The following is a 23,923-nucleotide window of genomic DNA, read 5'->3' on the forward strand; positions in this document are numbered from 1 at the left end:
CTGGCTATTGGGGCAGGTTCTGGGCAGGTTGGGCATAGCTGAGATGAGGGTCAGCCCAATTTAGAATAACTTTTTTCCTTTCAAACATGTCTGAAATGGGCAATTTATTTATTGGGCAGTTTTTGGTACCTGTGCTGTCTACTTCACTTGCTGTTCTGTTTTCCTTTCATATGGACACAATAGCAAAAATATGTGAGTACTTTAAAGACTCTGACCCCCTGTCTGTCATCTCAGAGCTTAGTTAATGCTGAATATGGAGAAGCAATTAACCATTGTGTAGATAAATCTCTGATAATTTTCATATCACTTTACATTGTGCCTCTTCATATAACCTTGTGGTGGGTCTACCCACATGTGACCTCTGTTTTCATGGGACTTTGTATCAAAGCCTCATTTAGAAACTTTGCATTGCCCTTGGTAGAATATTATAGCCCCTAAGGATAGAACAAGATAGAAGAAAAAATTCTTTTTGCTAGCAGTAGAACAAGAGCTCTCCCCCTACACTCTTAATCAATTGCCCTGTTGAATGAATGAGGTGTGAATGAGCAAGGCATGGAAGGCAGCACTTCCAGACAGCCTCAACTGTTGGAGAGGGGCTGGAAGCCAGACCCAATGACAATAAAACGTGTCAAGTGGGCTCATTAAAGACAAGCAGACATACCGACGGCCTCGGGGGTTAGAAGCGAGCACCTTCTTTTGGAAACACCCTCTTTGCAGCATTGGGACAACACTCAAAAGAAAGCAGCACAAAGGACCAATTGACACAGACACAGAGTTTGAATCTGGTATAGATTTGCATAAGAGGAAAGCTGCTATAAAAGTGAGGTGTCTTGCAGAGGACCCCGGGTCTCGTCTTGTCAACATGGGAGCATCGATCCGGATCGGCAGAAGCCCGGCTCCACCCCCTCCCCCATCTAACTCACCTGGCCAGTGAAGTTAAGGGGAGCAACTAATTGGTAACAACAAGACGGAGTGTGTTTGTGTGTGTGTGTGAGTGTAAGTGTAATATATTATATGCATATAATACAGTGTTAATGAATACATGTATTACTAATAAATGTGGTGTTTTGCCTTATTCCCCCTGAAAAGATCCTGTGCAGTACTTTAAGTACAACAATTGGAACAACTTACTGAGCAATGTGGTGGATTCTCCATCTCTTGACATCTTTAAATCAAGATTGGATGGCTCTTTAGAATTTGTGCTGTAGCTCAACCACAAGCTATGGGCTCTATGGATGGGTCACTGGGTGACAGTCTCTGGCCAGTGTTATACAGGAGGACAGACTAGATGATCACAATGGTCCCTTCTAGCCTTGGAATATATCTAACACAATTTACCAATAGCAGGGTTACTAACCGAGGGCCAGGCTGACTTGGGCAAGTGGTAACTGGCTGGTAATGGCTGAAGGTTGTTGCCAGCTGGTTGCGGTTCATCATCTTCTGTGGAAAGAATCCTGTGGTCCCGGTAGAGAGGTGCCCCCAAACCACTGTTATTGGTAGCTTATTGGTTAGGAACTGTGTGGGTCTCAGAGATGGAGCTGCCCCATCTCCAGTGAGGGGAGGGGTGTTGGTAGAGGTCCATTGGCAGAGCTACTTGCTGTAGACATCAATCCTCAGTGCTGTCATCTTTCTCCCAGTACTAAATGCCCTTGGAAATAAATATTACACGTCTTTGAAGGAAGAGCAGCCTGAGATGCAGAAAAACACCAGATTGGGGAGGGACTGCTCCTGTTGGGTTGGAAGGGGCAGACACGTTTTGATACGTGGCACAGCGGCACAGGGATAGGAGAATTCGAACAGCTGTTAAATTCAGGCTCAGCTGGGAGACCAGATTCATCTCCTCGGTGGCCCAAACAGATTTTGCGACATACTTTGCTTACCAGATACAATTGGACATTTTAAATGTATGTATAGATGGTTCTGACATCATCATAACTTCTGATCCAAAGGTGCAAAAATTAAAAATTCAAGTCAAGCAAATCATTATTTATTGAGTATTTATGAAACAATAACTCCATGATCCAAGGACTTTATTCAGTGACAGACCAGGAAACATATAAATTACAGAGCCAGCAAGACTGAGCGGCATAAGGCAGCTGTCTCTGCTACAGCCACAAATATCACACCAAGACAAAGCATCCCTGCAATCCACATGCCATGCGGCCCCGTCCAGTGCACAGGGCTCCTCATCGGCAGGTGTCTGGAAAACATGCTCCATAGCTTGGAAATTAAGGCGCTTTCTGAGGTGCTGGGACCTGCATGTCACAGCCCAGCCTGTCCATGGGGCTGCTTACAAATCCACCTGAAAGGCCGAATGCACTTGTTATCATTCCACAAATTCTGGTATCTTGGCTCAGTATGAACACAGTCTTCTCCACCATAGGCATTGTTTGGCTCATTCTGCATCCAGAACCTACAGATCAGAGTGGTAATGTCTCAGGGGAGAACCACAGCCAATTCCTGAGCTCAGTTCTGCTCTGTGGACTCTGTGGTTGGCAGGGGACCAAGACACCCAGCAATGACGCGGTGAAGCGATCCACCCCCCGGCCACCCCTCAGAGTTCTCTACAGCTCTTGTGGCCATGGTAACAAAGGGCTTCTGTCGGCTGGGGGTAGCAACTGCCCTGCGCCTGACAGGCCAGCAAAGAGCCCAAGTCAGTCTGTGGCTCCAAATGCTGACAGCAGCAACTCCGATCTCAGTGCCCAGAACCAAAGCACGTGGCACAGCACGTCCCAGGCACCCCCGAGATGGGAACGCAGGAACGGGAAGAGAGGGCAGCGGGGGTGAGTCATTAACTTCTCCATGGCCCTGCTTATGGGCCCCGTCCACAGCCCACTGAGGTCACTGCACCGACTGCAGCTGGCTCCAGCCATGCCCCCGGCCCCACAGCCTCCCCTTCCCCAGCCTGACAGAGGGGAGAGCGCAGTGCAATCCCAAGGAGACTGTGAATCTGCCGCTCACTCCAGACTCACCTGGCTGTACTGAGTTGACTTGGGGCCAGATCCTCAGCTGGTGTAAATCCCTGTGGCTCATTCAAGTCAATGCCGAGTTACCCCAGGGGAGGCTCTGGCCCTGGGTCTCAGTGGCACTGAACACACGCTCCGTGTTTAGGCTCCTGCTCTCAGCAAAGGGGCATTAGCAGTAATTCCTGAGAGGATTCATTGCTGTTGTGGCAGTGCCCGGGGGCCTCCCTCAGGATCGGGCCTGCTGTGCCGGGTGCTGCATAGACACAAGGGGCCGTACAGACGCTGCCCGAAGGAGCTTGTGACCAAACGTGTAATAAATAATCACTTATCTCAAGCTTTACTCACCCCCTGCTTGCGTCTGCTCTGTATTCTGTGCCATCCACCCAGCGCCAGCTGCCTTCTGTCCCCCGGTCGGTGAGTCCAATCCAGCGATCTTCTCCCTGGGTCTCGTTGGAGAGAAACTCCTGCACAACACAGTTTGCAGCATGTCCAGGTCACCCAAGAGAGGCTGCAGGATGCAGCCACAGCTGCCTGGGCTGAACAGATTTGGGGGAGAGGAAAGGGCGTCTGGTGGTGTGAGCAGGGCACTGGGCAGCGGGAGACATGGTGCCCTGCCCCCAACGCTGACAGTGACTAGCTGGGAGACCCTGAGGGAGTCCTGGAGCATCTCTGTGTCTGTGTCTGCATCTGTATCTGCCTGGGGCTACCAGCAGCGACCTGTCTCAGAACACTTCCCCCACAGCCCCTCAGAGCTGGGCTGCGGCAGTGACTGACGGCACCTCAGAGTTCACACCAGCGCCCTGCCCTTGGAGGAGGCAAAGCTCGGAGCAGAGAACTGGGTGCAAAGTCTAGCCCTGCCGGAGGGTGGGATTTTCCTCCTCCGAAAGTGCCCCAGAGGCCTGGGGTGAGGGCTACAGTGGGCACGTGAGGAGAGAGGATTCTCTGAGAGGCATATGGCCCGTTGCACACAAGCCTTCCAGATACAGGCTTCTAGATTGTCCAGCAGGAGCTCAGGCCTGGTGTCATAACTATAAAGGGAAGGGTAATAGCTGTCCTGTGTACAGTACTATAAATCCCTCCTGGCCAGAGACTCCAAAATCCTTTTCCCTGTAAAGGGTTAAGAAGCTCAGGTAACCTGGCTGGCATCTGACCTAAAGGACCAATAAGGGGACAAGATACTTTCAAATCTTGGGGGGGGGAGGCTTTTGTTTGTGTTCTTTGTTTGGGAGTGTGTTCGTTCTCGGGGACTGAGAGGGACCAGACATCAATCCAGGTTCTCCACATCTTTCTAAACAAGTCTCTCCTATTTCAAACTTGTAAGTAAATAGCCAGGCAAGGCGTGTTAGTTTTCCTTTGTTTTCTCAACTTGTAAATGTACCTTTTACCAGAGTGTTTATCTTTGTTTGCTGTACTTTGAACCTGAGACTAGAGGGGAGTCCTCTGAGCTCTTTAAGTTTGATTACCCTGTAAGGTTATTTCCATACTGATTTTACAGAGATGATTTTTACCTTTTTCTTTAATTAAAAACCTTCTTTTTAAGAACCTGATTGATTTTTCCTTGTTTTAGATCCAAAGGGGTTTTGGATCTTGATTCACCAGGAGTTGGTGGGAGGAAGGAGGGGGGATGGTTAATTTCTCCCTGTTGTAGATCCCAGGGGGGGGTTGAAACTGATTCACCAGGAGTTGGTGGGAGGAAGGAGGGGAATGGTTAATTTCTCCTTGTTTTAAGATCCAAGGGGTTTTGGATTTGTTTTCACCAGGGATTTGGTGAGGGTTTTTCAAGGCTTCCCAGGGAGGGAATCCATTGATGGTGGCAGCCGAACCAGAGCTAAGCTGCTAGTTAAGCTTAAAAGTTTTTCATGCAGGCCCCTACATTTGTACCCTAAAGTTCAAAGTGGGGATCTCAGTCCTGACACCTGGGGAGAGGGATCAAAGCGGGTCATCCCTGGGAAAGGTCATTGGGTTTGGAGGAAATGCTTCATTGGAAGTCGGGAAAATCAGAAATGAGCCTGACCCCAAATCCCCTTCCCCCGACATTGCAGACTCTGGGAAGTCCAGATCCTGGCACTGTTCGTCTGCCCATCTCTGCTTTTAAACTGATGGGTGAATCCCCTGAGTCACGTTCCATCCTCTCCGATGGTTTCCAACCTCAGCTGCCACCTTCCACCACCTTCTGGTATGAGACAAGGCACAGACCCATTGTCCAAGCCCCTCGGAGCTTCCTGCACTCACCTGCTCTGCCTGGGAGGAGACAGAGGTCAGGTGCGAGTCCTGAGACACACAGAACCGCTCGGCCTCGTCCCACGACTTCCTTTCTTGTGAAAAGTAATAGAAGTTCCCACCGTAAAACCTCCAGCCCCTGGGGAGCTTTGTCAGCACGTCACCTAGGAGCAGAGACTGAGGTGAGACGCCCGGGCTAAAGTCACAGGGACACGTGCAGGGAGCTCAGGGTTTCTAGTGCTGCATTTCCCCTGCCCTTCAGCTGCCCCAAGCCCAGGAAACTTTTGATTCTCCAGCATCGTTCTCTGGGCACATGATGGATCCCAAAGAGCGCTGCAGAAAGCAGACACCACGGGGTCACTCCCCCAGCACCGAAATGCAGCTGCATCTGGGCTGGAGCATGGGCACTGGTCCCAGTGCAGAGCAGCACAGCTGTAATGGGAATGGTGAGACTCACTGTTCAGCTGAGCTGGCAGGGGAAATTAAGGAGGGGAAATGTAGCTCCCCCAGGTGGAAAATCTCCCAGTTCAGTATCAACAATTTTCAGTGACCTTAAGTGGTGAAGATCTTGGGTCTTTTGCACTTTGGCACCTTCCGCAACACCCTGCAGGGGGCGCTGGCTCAGTGATGGGTCTGAAAGTAATGCCCCATACGCTGAAATGCCAGTATCACTTTTTGCCTGTGACCTGACGGGTTTGGAGCATCTAAGAAGAGCTGGTAGCTGGGTGCTCCCATTAGGCTAACGAGGCCCAGGGTGTAATTTAACTCCACATTGATCACCACGGTGTGGGCACAGTTGCAGCCAGCGGTGATTTTTAATGGACGAGAACTCGGTGCTGATGAAAGGCGCTGCGCTGTCAGCCTTGGAGCCTGAAATCCTCCGTTCATCATCAGCCCCAGGAGAAACGGCACCAGCCAGCGCTGCAGCTAGTACTTACTGCAGCGACCTTGCACTGCTGCTTGCTCTGCACTGACGTTGTCCAGACGGATCTGGATTTCTCCATACGCTGCACTGACATTACCCAGCTGGTCCTTCAGCATCCGGACTCCTGCCTGCGCTTCGTCCAATAGCTGCAGACCTAGAAGAAAGTCACAGCGACTTCAGTAGAGATGCAGAACACTTGATTAGCAGCATGTGTGGTAGAGCAGCACCTGCAGGCCCCTCTGTGCCAGGTGCTGTACGGACAGGAGGGGACAGTCCCTGCTCTCAACAGCTCACAGTCAAAATCGACTCTAGGTGGCAGAAATAAAGGATGATTTTCCTGCTGGGGAACTGAGGTGCAGAGAGACGTGCCCAAGATCACACAGGAAGTTTGCAGCATTGCTAGGAATTGACCCCAGCTCTCCTGAAGTCTAGCCCTGTCCCCACAATCTCTCCAGCCACCTCTTCCCAATCGCTCCCACCTTGTGAGCTGTGAGTGGGTCACCTGCAGCATGGGGCAGAGCTGGGGCTGCAAGAAGGTGCTGGTTCTGTTATACAAGACACTGGTGAGACCTCATTTGGAGTACTGTGTGCAGTTCTGGTCTTCCATGTTTAAAAAGGATGAAATCAAACTGGAACAGGTACAGAGAAGGGCCACTAGGATGATCCAAGGAATGGAAAATCTGTCATATGAAAGGAGACTCGAGGAGCTCGGTTTGTTTACCTTAACCAAAAGAAGGCTGAGGGGGGATATGATTGCTCTCTTTAAATATATCAGAGGGATAAATACCAGGGAGGGAGAGGAATTATTTCAGCTCAGTACTAATGTGGACACGAGAACGAATGGATATAAACTGGCCGTTAGAAGTTTAGGCTTGAAATTAGACGAAGGTTTCTAACCATCAGAGGGGTGAAGTTTTGGAACAGCCTTCCGAGGGAAACACTGGGGGCGAAAGACCTCTCTGGCTTTAAGATTAAGCTTGATAAGTTTATGGAGGGGATGGTTTGATGGGATAACGTGATTTTAGTCAATAGGTCAATAACGTGCCATCGCTGGTAATTAGTAACAATGGTCAATGATGGGATATTAAAAGTTACTACAGAGAACTTTTTCCAGAGGGTCTGGCTAGAGAATCTTGCCCGCATGCTCGGGGTTCAGCTGATCACCATATTTGGGGTCGGGAAGGAATTTTCCTCCAGGGTAGATTGGCAGAGGCCCTGGAGGTTTTTCGCCTTCCTCCGCAGCATGGGCAGGGGTCGCTAGCTGGAGGATTCTCAGCGATTTGAAGTCTTTAAATCATGATTTGGGGACTTCACCAGCTGAGTCAAGGGAGAGAATTCAGCTATTGTGGCCTGCATCATGCGGGAGGTCAGACTAGATGATCATAATGGTCCCTTCTGACCTTAGAGTCTATGAGTCTATGAACATCCCTAGACCCGAGCCATGGCCCTGGGCTCCAGGCCGGGATTTTGAACAGCCCAGCTTTCTGGCTTGTTCCGTGCCGGGGTTTAGTTCAGGCCCATCTTCTGATTGGACGCTGAATAACCTGATCCATGGACTGGTTTGTAGGTGCAGCCCTGGGCCAGACAGACAGAGCGTTGTGAGACGTGGCCACAAGGGGGCGCTCTGCCTCCAGCAATGGGACTGTGGCTGTTACCCGAATTATTGGAGCTGCATAGGAGGGGCTCAGGGAGTGGGGGGGAATTGAGACCCACGAGTGCAGCTCCACTGACGTCCTGCTTACACCAGGGTCTGAACTCGGCCCTGTGTGTCTCATGAGCTGCATCCGTCTGTCCCGCGAATGCAATCCTGACAATACAGGGCCATGGTGAAAACTGTGGAGCGAAGGGAGCAACAGGGAAAGGACAGAAGATGTGACCACTAGTCACCCTGCTTAGGAGTGTGGGGCGGATGCTGCCAGCCTGCCACTGCCAGGAAGGGAGCTAGGAGGGAACCTGGAGCAGCCGCCCGTCCCTGGGAACAGAGCCTCCGTTGGCAGAGGAATGGGCAGAGCAGCAGCTCATTAGACGGGGGCCGGGACCACCTGGCAGGGACGTCTCTGGAGGGGAATAGGAGGATGCCAGGCACCCGCCATCCCTATAGGCCGGAGAGTGCTCAGCTTCCAGGCCAAGGGAGGGGAGCCGACCCTGATGCCTAAGACCCTCGTCCTGCGACTTACTGTCCGATCCCTTTGCTGAGGCGTCCGAGGCGTTGTCAGGCTGCAGAGAGACTTGGAGCTTCTGCACCGCTTCTTCAACTGCTTGCAGCTTGCTCTGTGCCCGGCAATCTAGAAATCACATGTCTGCAGGTCAGCGACCGAACTGAACTGCCGCTGGAGACCAGCCAGGCCCGGAGAAGGAATATGCTCCGAGTGCGAGCCTGTTCTCTATGACTTCTTTTATTTTAATCTTGGAAACCTTCCCTCCCGAGGAGAGACACAGGCAAAGCCAACGCCCCGTTCGGGGCTCTCTCCTGGTGTATGTCACAGAGCAGTGACCTGGCGCGACTGGCTTCAGCTGCATGAGACGTGGCTCCCTCCTGCTCCCCACCTGGGCCCGGCTGCCAGGGAGAGCGGCCGAATGTGCTGGGGGAGGAGGGAGGCGACACGGGAGAAGGACAGAGCCCCCCGCAGGTAACTCTGGTGGGGTGGGGAGTGCATGGTGGCGCTGGGCTGGGCGCAGGGGTTACTGGGCAGAGGAGACACGTGGGGCGTTCACATGTCCTACCCTTTAGATTGTGGACCCCCCAGCATGGGGAGGCACCAGTCATCTGTGCCACTCACTGCTCCTAAGGAACAGGGGCTTGTCTCCCCTCTCCTCCAAGAGCTCTCCACTCCAACTCCCTGTTTTCAGCTGTGTTTGCTGGCCCCAGGGCAGGGACTGTTTGGCAGAGCAGGGAATTAAACCCAGCAGTCTGAGCCCCCAGACAAGCGCCCGAACCACTGGGCCGTCCGGTCTCTCCGTAGGGCATTTCCATTGTGCCATGAGGAGACCTGGGGCTGAGGCTCACGCTGGTGATAGGTGGTCAGGAAAGGACCCAGCGTGACCCTCAGAGCGCAGGTTGAGCACGTGGGGCTGCCAGGTGTGATCTGAAGTCACTGAGGTGATGCTCAGGCAGGATGAAGTTCACCCAGACCATCCCTGACAGGCGGGTGTCACGGAGTGTGGGGGAGTCAGGGCCCTGCACCCCCCCACTTCCTGTGATTCACCGTGACTCTCAGCCAGCCAGTAAAACAGAAGGTTTATTAGACAACAGGAACACAGTGCCAAGCAGGGCTTGTAGGTACAACCAGGACCCCTCAGCCAGGTCCCTCTGGGGGCCAAGGATCTTAGACCCCATACTTGGGTTCCCTGCCTCTTCCCAGCCAGCCCAAACTGAAACCAAAAAAACCCTCCTCCAGCCGGCTCTTTCCCTTTGTCCAGTTTCCTGGGCCAAGGTGTCGACTCCCCCCACCCCCTTCCTGGCTCAGGTTACAGACTCAGGTACTGTCCCTCACCTAAAGTCATCCCCTGCTCTCCCATCCCCCATGCAGACAGTTCCAGCAAAACTAAACGATATTCCCAGGTCAATCCACCCCGTTCCTGACTGCGTCACATCTCTCCCCCCTTCGAGACTGAACTGAGCGGGGTCACTCTGCCCAGTGACCTGGGGAAGTTCAGGGCCCCCTCTCCGGGACAACGCATCCGCTATCAGGTTGTCTCTTCCCTTCACATGGACCACGTCCATGTCATAATCCTGCAGGAGCCAGCTCCACCTCAGGAGCTTGGCGTTGGCTCCTTTCATCTGGTGCAGCCAGGTCAGGGGAGAGTGGTCGGTGTGCACGGTGAAGTGTCGCCCAAAGAGAGATGGCTCTAGTTTCTTAAAGGCCCACACCATGGCCAGGCGTTCCTTCTCGATGGCCGCGTAGTTCTGCTCCCGGGGTAGCAACTTCTTGCTCAGGTACACGATGGGGTGTCTCTCCCCCTTTTCATCCTCCTGCATTAACACCGCCCCCAGTCCCATGTCTGAGGCATCGGTGAACATCATAAAGGGCTTGTCAAGGTCTGGGTTTGCCAGAACTGAGCCACTGACCAGAGCCTCCTTCAGCGCCCGGAGAGCCTCCTGGCACTCCTTGGTCCAGACCACCTTGTCTGGCTTCCCCTTCTTGCATAGTTCATTGATGGGGGCGGCTATGGCACTGAAGTGGGGCACAAACCTTCGATAGTACCCCGCCATCCCGATAAAGGCTTGGACCTGCTTTTTGGTTTGTGGTGCGGGCCAGTCTCTGATCACCTCCACTTTGGCTGGTTCCGGCTTTAGGCAGCCGCTCCCCACCCGGTGGCCTAGGTAGGATACCTCAGCCATCCCCACCTTGCACTTCTCCGGTTTTACGGTCAGCCCAGCCTTCTGGAGTTGGTCCAGCACTTGTCTAACCTGGGATATGTGGTCCTCCCAGGTCTGGTTAAAGACACAGATGTCATCAATATACGCCACGGCAAAACTCTCCATCCCCTCAGTAGCTGATCCACCAGGCGCTGGAAGGTGGCCGGCGCTCCCTTGAGGCCGAAGGGCAGGGTCAGGAACTCATAGAGCCCCAGAGGGGTGATGAAGGCCGATTTCAGCCTGGCATCTGCATCCAGCGGCACTTGCCAGTAGCCCTTTGTAAGATCCATGGTGGTAAGGTACCGAGCGCCTCCCAGCTTGTCTAGGAGCTCCTCAGGCCTGGGCAGGGGGTAGGCATCAGCTCCAGTGATGGCATTGAGCTTCCGATAGTCCACACAGAACCGGATCGACCCGTCCTTTTTGGGGACCAGCACCACCGGCGAGGCCCAAGGGCTGGAAGACGGCTGGATCACCCCCAAAGCCAGCATCTCCCTGACCTCTCTTTCCAGGTCCTGAGCAGTTTTCCCTGTGATGCGGAAGGGGGAGCATCTGATAGGAGGATCCTGTCTCCACCTGGTGGACAGTCAAATTAGTGCATCCAGGCTGGTTGGAAAACAGCTGTTGGTACAGATGCAGCACCCCTCCGATCTCAGCTCGCTGGGCAGGGGTTAGCCGATCAGAGAGGGGAATTGCTTCCAGGGGGGGAACCAGCTCTTGTCCCAGGGAATAGATCTACTAAAGGGTCATCTCCCTGGCCCTCCCACTGTCCACACACGGCCAACACCACATTCCCCCTGTCATAATATGGCTTCATCATATTGACATGGTACACCCGGTGGTGGTGTGCCCGGTTCGACAGCTCCACCACATAGTTTACCTTGTTTAGCTGCTTGACAACCCTGAAGGGACCTTCCCAGGCAGCCTGGAGTTTGTTTTTCCTCACGGGGATGAGGACCATCACCTGATCCCCAGCGGTGAAGGCGTGGGCCCGTGCCGTGCAGTCAAACCAGACTTTCTCCTTCCTCTGGGCTTTGACCAGCTTCTCCCTGGCCGGGCCCATGAGCTCAGGCAGTCTTTCTCGGAAGGTCAGGACATACTCCACCACCGACTCTCCATCAGGAATGGCCTTCCTCTCCCATTCATCTCTCATCAGGTCTAGGGGCCCCCTTACCCACCTGCCGTATAACAGTTGGAAAGGCGAAAACCCGGTAGACTCCTGGGTACCTCCCTGTACGCGAACAGCAGGTGAGGTAAGTACTTGTCCGAGTCCTGCGGGTGCTGGTTTATAAAGGTTTTCAGCATCATCTTTAGCGTTCTGTTGAACCTCTCCACCAGCCCGTTGGATTGGGGGTGGTATGCTGAGGCCCAGGTGTGCCAGACCCCACATTTCTCCCACAAGCACTGGAGCAGGGCCGACATGAAGTTGGACCCTTGGTCCATCAAGACTTCCCTGGGGAACCCCACTCGGCTGAAAATGGTCAGCAGCGCATCTGCCACAGTGTCTGCTTCCATGGAAGCTAAGGGCACTGCCTCGGGGTAGCGGGTGGCGAAATCTACCACCACCAAAATGTATTTCTTCCCTGACCGGGTCGTCTTACTGAGCGGTCCCACTATGTCCATAGCCACCTTCTGGAAAGGCTCCTCTATGATGGGCAAAGGTCTCAAAGCCGCTTTCCCCTTGTCCCGGGCCTTCCGCACCCTCTGGCGGGGTCACAGGATCAGCAGTACTGTCGGACATTAGTAAAGAACCCAGGGCAGTAAAAGTTCTGTAGAAGCCTCTGCCTGGTGCGCCGGATTCCCTGGTGCCCTGCGAGAGGGATGTCATGGGCCAGGTACAGTAGCTTGCTGCGAAACTTCTGGGGGACCACCAGCTGCCTCCTGCTCCTCCATGACTCCATTTTCCCTGGGGGAGCCCATTCTCGGTATAGGAACCCCTTCTCCCACAAGAACCTCTCCTGGGAACCTCTCCCCATGGTCTGTACCGCACTGAGGTCGGCCATGTTCCTTATCTTCTGCAAGGAGGGATCTTTCTGCAACTTGGCCTGGAACTCAGCAGCTGGGACAGGGATGGGGACTGGCTCCCTCTCCCCAGCTGGGTCGGAAGCCGCAGCCTCACTGAGCCATGTCCCTGGGCGTTCCCTCCTCTCCGGGGTAGGGCCCTGCGCCTTGGGCAAGGTACCCTCCCTGAGGTCAGGGCGTAGTGCCCTTCACCAGCTCTGGCTGCAGGTCACGACCAGGGCACCCTGGGGGTTGCTTGGCCAGTCCTCCAGGTCCCCCCCATTAACGCCTCAGTGGGCAAATGGTTCTGCACCCCCACTTCCTTGGGGCCCTCCTTGGCCCCCCATTTCAGATGTACCCTCGCCACAGGCACCTTGAATGGGGTCCCGCCCACCCCCATCAGGGTCAGGTAGGTGTTGGGCATCACCCGATCTGGAGCTAGCACCTCGGGCCGGGCCAGCGTCATCTCAGCACCCGTGTCCCAGTATCCATCGACCTTCCTCCCATCCACCTCCAGGGGAACAAGGCACTCGCTCTGCAGGAACAGCCCCGGGCCCACCTTGTAAATGGAGAACTTTGAGTCCAGGGCATCCAACCCCCCAGAGGAGCTAGCCTGGGGCTCTTCTCTCTCCTGAGAAGTTGATAAGCTGCCAGCTCCCCTTGCCTGGGAAGCCTGCACCTCGTACGGCTGGGTCCTTACCCAGTTAACCTGGTGTGGGTTCGGTCTGCTCAGTCTGTCCTTGAGTTTGGGGCACTGGGACCGTATGTGGCCTTTCTGGCCACAGTAATAGCAGCCCATGTCCCGTGCGTCCTCTTGAGCCGGTTGGTTGGCCTGATGCTGGGTGTTCCCCTTGGGAGGGGGTTCTCCATATTCCCCCTTTGGGAGGTCCCAGGGTGACTCTCTCTCTGCATCGTGGCGGGCCTGTTCCTTTGGGACTCCTCCCTGCCAACCCCTGACCAGCTCTTCACGAACTCATCGGCCAGCCGCCCTGCATGTCGCGGGTTCTCTGTTTTTTTGTCCCTCAACCACAGCCTCAGGTCGGATGGGCACCGCTCATACAGTTGCTCTAGGATGATCAGTTTAACCAGGTCCTCCTTCGTCTGGACCCCATCTGCCCACTTGCTGGCGTATCCCTCCATGTAGTTGCAGATATGAAACCTCGGGTTTTGTGCTGACTCCAGAACCTTTCCCGGTACATCTCAGGAGTCAGCCCAAACTCACGTAGCAGGGCCTTTTTGAATAGTTCGTAGTCCCCTTTCTCCGCCCCTTCCAGTTGGTGGTACAATGCCACGGCTTTGGGGTCCAGTAAGGGGGTGAGAACCCGGAGTCTGTTCACAGGATCAACCTGGTGCAGCTCGCAGGCCGTCTCAAAGGCATCCAGGAAGTCATCCATGTCCTTCCCCTCCTTACGCTGGGACAGGATGCACTTATCAAAGCTCCGTGCAGTCCTGGGTCCCCCCTCCCTCATCGCAGCCGGGGGCTCGCTGCCCCTCAGTCTCGCCAGTTCCAGTTCATGCTGTCTCTGTTTCTCTTTTTCCTCCAGTTCATGCTGCCTCTGTCTCTCTTCATACTGCCTCTGTCTCTCTTTGTCCTCCAGGCCTCTCAGTTTTAGCTCTGTCTCCCATTTCAGCCACTTCCGTTCCACGGATGCCGAGCATTGCCGGGAGGATCCCTTGCTGGCCGGCGAGCTTCGCCGGGAGGATCCCCTGCTGGCCGGGGGAGGGTCACGGTGCCCTCAGTATTCGCTGGGCTCCTCCCCGCCCTTCCCCTAGGCATAGGAAGGAGGGGTCTTGGGAAGCCCTCAGCAGCCGGCTGACCACTCCCAGCTGGGACAGACACTGGGGCCTGCGCTGCATCTGCCAGGCTGCTTCCCTCAGAGACAGGGATCAGTTCATTCAAGTGATCTCCCTCCTCCAGCCGGGCAATCAGCTGTTCTTTGGAGAGCCTCCCACTGTGCATCCCCCCTGCTTGCACAGCTCCACCAGGTCACTCTTAAGCCGCTTGGCATACATCTTCCTGCTGGCCACTCACAGGCCTGGGTGCTCACCGCTCCCCACAGTTTCCAGGGAGACCCCTAGTGTGCCAGCCCTTCTCGAGGTCATCACCTCTCTGCCAGGGTCGAGCGGCAGACTCCTCCACCCCTGGAACCGCTCGCTGTAATCCCCCGGGGGACCCTGGAACTGCAAAAGTCCTTCTTGCTGGTTACACACTCCTGGGGTTTAATTGCCCCCTGAAACCGTCCCTCACTGACGATTCAGCACGCCTGGTCCCCGTCAATCCCTGTTGGTTTTAGTGCTCTCCAGTCACTTACTGCAGGAAGTGCTGTCCACGGGGTGCAGTAGATCCCACGGCTACCACCAATTGTCACGGAGTGTGGGGGAGTCAGGGCCCTGCACCCCCCACTTCCTGTAATTCACCGTGATTCTCAGCCAGCCAGTAAAACAGAAGGTTTATTAGACAACAGGAACACAGTGCCAAGCAGGGCTTGTAGGTACAACCAGGACCCCTCAGCCAGGTCCCTCTGGAGAGCAAGGATCTTAGACCCAAGACTTCGGTTCCCTGCCTCTTCCCAGCCAGCCCAAACTGAAACAAAAATAAAACTCCTCCAGCCGGCTCTTTCCCTTTGTCCAGTTTCCTGGGCCAAGGTATCAACTCGCCCCAACCCCCTTCCTGGCTCAGGCTACAGACTCAGGTACTGTCCCTCACTTAGTCATCCCCTGCTCTTCCATCCCCCAGGCAGACAGTTCCAGCAAAACTAAACGACATTCCCAGGTCAATCCACCCTGCTCCCTACTGCGTCACAGTGGTTGTCTAACCTGTCCTTAAAAACCTTCAGTGATGGCGATTCCACAGCCTCCCTAGGTGACCTGTGCCAGTGCTGGACCATCGTTAGACTTAGAAAGTTTCTGCTAGTATCAAACCAGCAGGGCAAGATCTTACAACTCCATTTGAACTCCCTGGAGTAGGAGATTTATTTGGTGGGACAGACTGGAAACATGGTCGATATTCTGCTGAAATGTGGGGGGTGCCTCCCCCCATTCAACCCAGCTGGCCTGTATGGAAGTTGGCAAACGTTGGGCTTGGAGCTGCAGTTGAACTTACAGAGAAGCGTCACAGCCAGGAGGGACGTGGCCAGGGCCAGACTCAGGAGGAGAAGGACAGCAGTGACGATGCCCCCCGCCCTGGGCCGCCAAGGGACCGATGTCTTGGGAGGATTTCCTTGAAGGAGAAGAAGAAACGTATCCATGGAAAGTTACAGCTCAAATGCCACTGACCGAGGAAACTCCATCCCCGAAATCCAATACCTGCTCAGCCTCCTATTCCCTGACTGTGGTTAACAGCAACAGCGGAATCAGGCCAAATAAGGTCAGAACCGACCTGAACTCCAATGTGAAAAGCGACCCTCCCTAAATCAGGAGTGACTCTAGTGCCAGGCAGGTGTCCTGTGAGAGAGATCTGGGAGCAGGATTTTCCCCCTGCCTCAGCATTTCTTGAGAGGGAAGTTTAGGGCTTGTGAAGTTCGTGCCCAAAGGAGTATTTTTAAATGAGAAAAGGAACCTGAACCAACTTATGAAATATGAAAACAACGAGGCAGTGAAATGAGGGGAAATGATTCTGTGCAGGAGAAAAGTGGGGCTGACAGCAGCAGTGGGCCCAGAAGGGCCTTTCTCCAGCATCCCTGTCTAATAACCCATCCCCAGGATTCTGGGCTCCTCACTGCAAGGCAGCCAAGGGGCGACTCACAGGACAAAGCCAGAAGACTGTGTCTGCCCTGCACATTAAAGGGAGAAGACTAGAGCTGCATTCGAGCCAGGATCTATGTGTAGTGAGAAATAAGCGTGCTCTGTGTGGTCTGGATTTGGTCTCCCCAAGGTGAACGGCAGCTGCTTGGAGACCCAAGACTGTCACATTCTCCTCTCCCTGAAAGTCTCAGTCTGCCGCACCCCTTCCCTGTCTGATCTGGGCCTCAGACATTAGCTAGCACCACTCCCCCATGAGATGTGGTTCCTGGAACCAACAGACAACATTCAGATGCCCAGATAATCCCCTTACATTGCAGAAGTGGCTTCTCACACGCTAACCAAAGGGGAAGCTGCCTCTCACTAACGTACTGAGTTTACAGTTCTCAGCCTTTGCTGAAACAGATTCTGGGAGGAGGTTCTCTGTCACTGAGCGCATGCTACATTTTTCCTTGTGTTTTCATTGAATCATAGAATATCGGGTTGGAAGGGACCTCAGGAGGTCATCTAGTCCAACCCCCTGCTCAAAGCAAGACCAATCCCCAAATAATCATCCCAGACAGGGCTTTGTCAAGCCTAACCTTAAAAACTCTAAGGATGGAGATTCCATCACCTCTCTAGGTAACCAATTCCAGTGCTTCACCACCCTCCTAGTGAAATAGTGTTTCCTAATATCCAACCTAGACCTCCCCCACTGCAACTTGAGACCATTACTCCTTGTTCTGTCATCTGCCACCACTGAGAACAGTCTAGATCCATCCTCTTTAGAACCCCCTTTCAGGTAGTTGAAAGCAGCTATCAAATCCCCCCTCATTCTTCTCTTCTGCAGACTAAACAATCCCAGTTCCTTCAGCCTCTCCTCATAAGTCATGTGCTCCAGCCCCCTAATCATTTTTGTTGCCCTCCCCTGGACTCTTTCCAATTTGTCCACATCCTTTTTGTAGTGTGGGGCCCAAAGTGGACACAGTGCTCCAGATGAGGCCTCACCAATGCCGAATAGAGGGGAAATATCACGTCCCTCGATCTGTTGGCAATGCCCCTACTTTTACAGCCCAAAATGCCATTAGCCTTCTTGGCAACAAGGGCACACAGTTGACTCATATCCAGCTTTTCCTTTGCCGCTGCAGAGAACCTAGCTGAGCTCGGTGCGTAGCTGCAGCTGCCTACTGAACCTCACATCCTCACCCGCACCCTCCACTTCTGTCAGCCCCGTCTCCCTGCCTGTCTCCAGACCCTTCCTGGGCGTCTTTCATGTGTTCAAAACCAGAACAGCTGGCACACGGCATCTGGATTGCACTGAAACCAAAGGGCATAAACAAATCCCCAGATGAGGTCCTTGTTCAGCTGACACCTGCACAACCAAACATGAGAACGACCAGACTGGGTCAGACCAAAGGTCCATCTAGCCCAGGGTTCTGTCTGCCGACAGTGGCCAATGCCAGGTGCCCCAGAGGGAATGAACACAACAGGGAATCATCAAGTGATCCAGCCCTAGTCGCCCATTCCCAGCTTCTGGCAAACAGAGGCTACGGACACCATCCCTGTCCATCCTGACTAACAGCCAATGATGGACCTATCCTCCATGAACTTTTCTAGGTATTTTTTTTAACTCTGTTATAGTCTTGGCCTTCACAACATCCTCTGACAAGGAGTTCCACAGGTTGACTGTGCATTTTGTGAAGAAATACTTCCTTTTGATTGTTTTAAACCTGCTGCCTATTCATTTCATTTGGTGACTCCTAGTTCTTGTGTTATTAGAAGGAGTAAATAACACTTCCTTATTTACCTTCTCCACACTAGTCATGACTTTATAGATTTCAGTCATATCCCACCTTAGTTGTTTCTTTTCCAAGCTGAAAAGTCCCAGTCTTATTAATCTCTCCTCATATGGCAGCCATTCCATACCCCTAATCATTTGTGTTGCCCTTTTCTGTACCTTTTCCAATTCCAATAGATCTTTTTTGAGATGAGGCAACCACATCTGTCCACAGTATTCAAGGTGTGGGTGTACCATGGATTTATAAAGAGGCAATGTGATATTTTCTCTCTTATTATTGGTCCCTTTCTTAATGATTCCCAACATTCTGTTGGATTTTTTGATGCCACTGCACATTGAGTGGATGTTCTCAGAGAACTCTCCACAATGACTCCAAGATCCCTCTCTTGAGTGGAAACAGCTAATTCAGATCCCAACATGTTATAGGTATAGTTAGGATTACGTTTTCCGATGTTCATCACTTTGCCTTTATCAACATTGAATTTCATCTGCCATTTTGTTGCCCAGTCACCCAGCCAAAGCACTGAGAGAGGCCCCTTGTGCTGGGAGCTTTAGGAAAACAGCCTGGTCCTTATCTCAGAACTTCCAGCACCATTTGCTCCTTGTTCTTGGAGGAACAGGTTCCCTCCCCCACTCCCCAAGACTTAGGGATAAACCTTCTCTGCTAACACAGCTAGCATCTCCCTGCCCCTGCTCATGGTTAGAAGCATGTGCTCGGGCCGGGAAGGGACAGAGGGTAAGGAAAGGAGGTGTCACTGTGAAGCAGGGGGATGAGAGGGAGCTGGTCCCCAGAGATAGGGGCTGTGAGGATTCAACCCTGGTGATCTCCTCCTGGGAGAGGCTGATGGTGGCAGTGAGCTGGGGAGGGGGAGCCTGGATGGCTTTTATGGCCAGCCCATGGCACTGCTCTGGCCAGCAGGAGGCTGGGATGCTGTGCAGGGACTCCCATCTCTCCCCCCTGTGCCCTTCTCCCGTTGGGGACTGGCAGGAGAGAAAATGCACTGGGAAGCACTGACCGAGTACCCTCACCCACTGCCCATGGTGCTGTCTAGCCAGCACAAGGCTGAGCTCTGGGGACAAAGCAGTGAGAGATAAAAAGACTTCCTTTAAAAAGTGGAAGTCAAATCCTAGTGAGGCAAATAGAAAGGAGCATAAACGCTGCCAAATTAAGTGCAAGAATGTAATAAGAAAAGCCAAAGAGGAGTTTGAAGAACGGCTAGCCAAAAACTCCAAAGGTAATAACAAAATGTTTTTTAAGTACATCAGAAGCAGGAAGCCTGCTAAACGACCAGTGGGGCTCCTTGATGATCGAGATACAAAAGGAGCGCTTAAAGATGATAAAGTCATTGTGGAGAAACTAAATGGATTCTTTGCTTCAGTCTTCACGGCTGAGGATGTTAGGGAGATTCCCAAACCTGAGCCGGCTTTTGTAGGTGACGAATCTGAGGAACTGTCATGGATTGAAGTGTCACTAGAGGAGGTTTTGGAATTAATTGATAAACTTAACATTAAACAAGTCACCGGGACCAGATGGCATGCGCCCAAGAGTTCTGAAAGAACTCAAATGTGAAGTTGCGGAACTGTTAACTAAGGTTTGTAACCTGTCCTTTAAATCGGCTTCTGTACCCAATGACTGGAAGTTAGCTAACGTAACGCCAATATTTAAAAAGGGCTCTAGAGGTGATCCCGGCAATTACAGACCGGTAAGTCTAACGTTAGTACCGGGCAAATTAGTCGAAACAATAGTTAAGAATAAAATTGTCCAACACATAGAAAAACAGAAACTGTTGAGCAATAGTCAACATGGCTTCTGTAAGGGAAATCGTGTCTTACTAATCTATTAGAATTCTTTGAAGGGGTCAACAAACATGTGGACAAAGGGGATCCAGTGGACATAGTGTACTTAGATTTCCAGAAAGCCATTGACAAGGCCCCTCACCAAAGGCTCTTATGTAAATTAAGCTGCCATGGGATAAGAGGGAAGGTTCTTTCATGGATTGAGAACTGGTTAAAAGACAGGGAACAAAGGGTAGGAATTAATGGTAAATTCTCAGAATGGAGAGGGGTAACTAGTGGTGTTCCCCAAAGGTCAGTCCTCTGACCGATCCTATTCAACTTATTTATAAATGATCTGGAGAAAGGGGTAAACAGTGAGGTGGCAAAGTTTGCAGATGATACTAAACTGCTCAAGATAGTTAAGTCCAAAGCAGACTGTGTCAAACTTCAAAAAGATCTCCCAAAACTAAGTGATTGGGCAACAAAATGGCAAATGAAATTTAATGTGGATAAATGTAAAATAATGCACATTGGAAAAAATAACCCCAACTATACATACAATATGATGGGGGCTAATTTAGCTACAACAAGTCAGGAAAAAGATCTTGGAGTCATCATGGATAGTTCTCTGAAGATGTCCACGCAGTGTGCAGAGGCGGTCAAAAAAGCAAACAGGATGTTAGGGATCATTAAAAAGGGGATAGAGAATAAGACTGAGAATATATTATTGCCCTTATATAAATCGATGGTACGCCCTCATCTCGAATACTGCGTACAGATGTGGTCTCCTCATCTCAAAAAAGATATACTGGCACTAGAAAAGGTTCAGAAAAGGGCAACTAAAATGATTAAGGGTTTGGAAGGGGTCCCATATGAGGAGAGATTAAAGAGGCTAGGACTCTTCAGCTTGGAAAAGAGGAGACTAAGGGGGGATATGATAGAGGTCTATAAAATCATGAGTGATGTGGAGAAAGTGGATAAGGAAAAGTTATTTACTTATTCCCATAATACAAGAACTAGGGGTCACCAAATGAAATTAATAGGCAGCAGGTTTAAAACAAATAAAAGGAAGTTCTTCTTCACGCAGCGCACAGTCAACTTGTGGAACTCACTACCTGAGGAGGTTGTGAAGGCTAGGACTATAACAGCGTTTAAAAGAGAACTGGATAAATTCATGGTGGTTAAGTCCATTAATGGCTATTAGCCAGGACGGGTAAGGAATGGTGTCCCTAGCCTCTGTCTGTCAGAGGGTGGAGATGGATGACAGGAGAGAGATCACTTGATCATTGCCTGTTAGGTTCACTCCCTCTGGGGCACCTTGCATTGGCCACTGTCGGTAGACAGGATACTGGGCTAGATGGACCTTTGGTCTGACCCGGTACGGCCTTTCTTATGTTCTTATGACGTGGTCAGTGGAGCAAGCGATCGCTGCCCAGAACGCTCTGCAGAGACCGCAAAGCCAAGGTAAGGCCAGTGGGAGTCCAGGGTCCGGTGCAGCCTCTTGTGCTTACCTTTGGGCTGGGGAGCAGCTTCCGTCATCGGCATGTTCTCATAGGCATTGTCCCTCGCCATTCTCCTGCCTTCGCGCTGAGCTGAGCCCCGATCACTGGCCTGAGGGTCCTTTCAGCAGCCTGCTGGGTTACAGCCTCCCTCTGACAGCTGCCCTGGCGCAGAAATAGAAATGGGAAGTGATGCCTGGTGGTGAGAGCCACCCTGTCACCAGCGGGGCCATGTGTGGTCAGCCCCAGTGGTGGAAGCGAGAGTTCAGCCAATGGGCTAGAGCTGGGTCCAGCGTGGGCAGCATCCAGGAAATGGGCCCAGGGTCAGAAGCCAAATGCCAGAGCCAGGGTGGGGGGTACAGCAGAGTCCTCAGCCAGAGGCGGAGCCCGGGATCAGTACCAGAGAGACAGAAGCCCAAGCCAGAAGTGGGGGCCAAGCAGTGTAGTGAGGGAGGGGCAGGGCTGGGCATCAAACCAGACATCTGAAGCCGAAGGGGAGTAGGGGCTGGAGCAGAGCAGGAGCAGGGCCTGGGCGCCGGCCGGAGCAGGGACTGGGCGAAGAGGAAGCACAGCTGCAGTGAGCAAGATACACATTGAGCAGCCGCTGATCTCAGCTGGTGCCAGGCTTCGAAGCAGGCTGGTGAACCAGCAGCCAGCCAGTGGTGTGGCTCCTCCGGCAGGTCCCAGGAAGAGCAGATGGCCTTATAGGTTGTCTAGCAGTGAGCCGGCCAGCAGCTGTCCCCACTGCTCCCGTCCCTGACAAGCCCTGGCCATAGGGACTCCCGGTTCCTATTCCTTGCTCTGCACCTGACTCACTGGGAGACTGTGGGCAAGTTACCTCACCTGCCTGTGCCTCAGTTTCCCCCCTCTATTTACCATTCTGAGGAACTATGAGGGGGATCAGGGTGGATCAGGGCTTTGGGAAAGGCCTACAGAGCCTTTCACCTCAAGGCAGATGGGTAAAAGCCAACCAAAGTTGCCACGTCTCACAAAATAAATATGCGACCCTGCCTTTAAAAACAAGCCCAACCACCCCAAAACAAGCAGGTCAGTCAGAGGTGACTTGAGCTCCCATGGGGCTGGCCAGCTGCCCCCTCGTTCCTGCTCCCAACCTCCCCACCAGCCAGCGTCCCCTGTTCTTCTCCTCCGAGAGCCCTGCATCCCCTCCCTCTCGGGAACCCTGGGGGAGAGGCAGGGAGGTGAGTTGATGAAAGGCGGGAAGGAGGGGAGGAAGGAAGGGGGTGGTGGGGAGAGGCGGTTGGAGGGGGCAGCTGGGGGTAGGAGGGGGCGGTTGGAGGGGGAAGGAGAGGGGAGGGGGAAGGCATGTGGATGGGGAAGGAGAGGGAGGGGAGAGGTGGTTGGTTGGGATGGGGGAAGGAGGGTGAGGAAGTGGATAGGAGAGGCGGTTGGATGGGGGAAGGAGGCGTGAAGGAAGAGGAAGACAGCGCTCTGTCGGCAGTGCCTGGCCATAGGTGCTGGATCTAGGGGGGCTGCCGTACCCCCTGGCTGGAAGCGGTTTCCATCACATGCAGGGTTACAGCTCGGTTCAGTGGCCCTCAGCACCCCACTATTCACATTGTTCCAGCCCCCTATGCCCAGCCTGTGCCCTCTCCCCTCCTGGGCTGCCCCCAGCTCCGCCCCAGCCATGGCAGTCCTGCTCTGTGTCCGGGGCCCACTTGTGTTGTGGGGCCTCCAGCATCAGCCAGCTGCAGCACGGTGAGGGGCAGGCTGGGGGCAGTGGGGAGCCCGGCCTGTGTCTGTTCCTTGCCTCCGGACCATGCCCCCTTCCCCGACCGTGGCACCCTGGGCAGTCGCCCACATTGCCCGCCCCGAAGGCCGGCCCTATCCTATGGGCATCCACGACTGTCCAGATCCGCATCTTTTCCTATGTGTGTGACCAGCCACAGGTGGGAGATCTGCTGTCCAAAGAGACAGAACCTGCTCACTGCTCCGGAGGTAACATGGGACGAGAGGGGGCACGTGTGGAATCAAAGGTTAATCCACCACAACTCCCAGATCCTTCTCAGCAGTGCTGCTGCCAAGCCACTTTCCCCCCACCCCCCGCCCTCGCCCCCGCCATTCTGTATTTGTGTGTTTGGTTGTTCTTCCCTAGGTGTAGCACCTTACATTTGTCTGTGTTGAATTTCAGGTTGTTGTCTGTAGCCCAGTTCTCCAATTTATCAAGAACCCTCTGAATTCTAACTTATCCTCCAAAGTGTTGCAACCCTTCCCTCCTAGCCTTGTGTCATCTGCAAACATGATCAGTTTGCTCTCCATACCTACATCCAGTGTACGGGGAGATTTTGGCAAACCAGTAAACTACTATGGCTTATTGCTAAAAGCAGCCAAGTCAGCAGCCCGTAAAGTGGTCATGCAGCAGCCTTAGCTTAACCAAGGAAGGAGGGGAAGTGGTTTTTGGTGCCACAGAAAGGGCAGCTTGACCCCGTGTCCTTCCTGATAAGAATTGTGTTGAAGTTGCTGATGCATTCATTTTAGAAGAGCAGGATGTGCCCTTGGGAATGTGTCTGACAGGGTCTCAAGGCTGCAAACTCTGGGAAAAACCCACACCTGGTTCATCAATAATCAGAAGGAAGCCTCTTGCTGGACCATTGAAACTGCTTGCTTAACAAGTTTTCTTTAAGGGACATGCCATTGTATTAT

At 53.0% G+C, this 23,923-nt stretch overlaps 1 protein-coding gene and 1 long non-coding RNA gene across 2 annotated transcripts in view; both read right to left on the reverse strand.

The window, feature by feature from the left end:
- Window positions 1–1,971: 1,971 nt before the first annotated feature.
- On the reverse strand, window positions 1,972–11,621 carry CD207 (CD207 molecule). Its single transcript, XM_034772556.1, has 5 exons — window positions 11,236–11,621; window positions 8,289–8,404; window positions 5,199–5,350; window positions 3,312–3,430; window positions 1,972–2,413 (listed from the first exon to the last, which is right to left on the reverse strand). The coding sequence occupies exons 1-5, from the start codon at window positions 11,619–11,621 to the stop codon at window positions 2,263–2,265; spliced, it is 924 nt and encodes a 307-aa protein (XP_034628447.1). The 3' UTR covers window positions 1,972–2,262.
- A 3,865-nt stretch (window positions 11,622–15,486) lies between these two features.
- LOC117878412 overlaps window positions 15,487–23,923 on the reverse strand; it is a 33,303-nt gene continuing 24,866 nt past the window's right edge. Inside the window, exons 2-3 of the long non-coding RNA XR_004645970.1 lie at window positions 21,275–21,427; window positions 15,487–15,689 (exon numbers count right to left, since the gene is read on the reverse strand). This is a non-coding gene — a long non-coding RNA (uncharacterized LOC117878412). The remainder of the gene's footprint in view (window positions 15,690–21,274; window positions 21,428–23,923) is intronic.

This window comes from Trachemys scripta, chromosome 5 (genome assembly GCF_013100865.1).
Source record: "Trachemys scripta elegans isolate TJP31775 chromosome 5, CAS_Tse_1.0, whole genome shotgun sequence".
Classification (NCBI taxonomy): domain Eukaryota; kingdom Metazoa; phylum Chordata; order Testudines; family Emydidae; genus Trachemys; species Trachemys scripta.

Coding starts and splice junctions, on each gene's coding strand:
- CD207 (XM_034772556.1), bottom strand. CDS start 11,621: ATGAGAGATGAATGGGAGAGGAAGGCCATTCCTGATGGAGAGTCGGTG. Junction 5,351..8,288: donor CTCAGCAAAGGGATCGGACA/GTAAGTCGCAGG, acceptor CTCTGCTCCTAG/GTGACGTGCTGACAAAGCTC. Junction 2,414..3,311: donor AGAGCAGACGCAAGCAGGGG/GTGAGTAAAGCT, acceptor TCTGATCTGTAG/GTTCTGGATGCAGAATGAGC.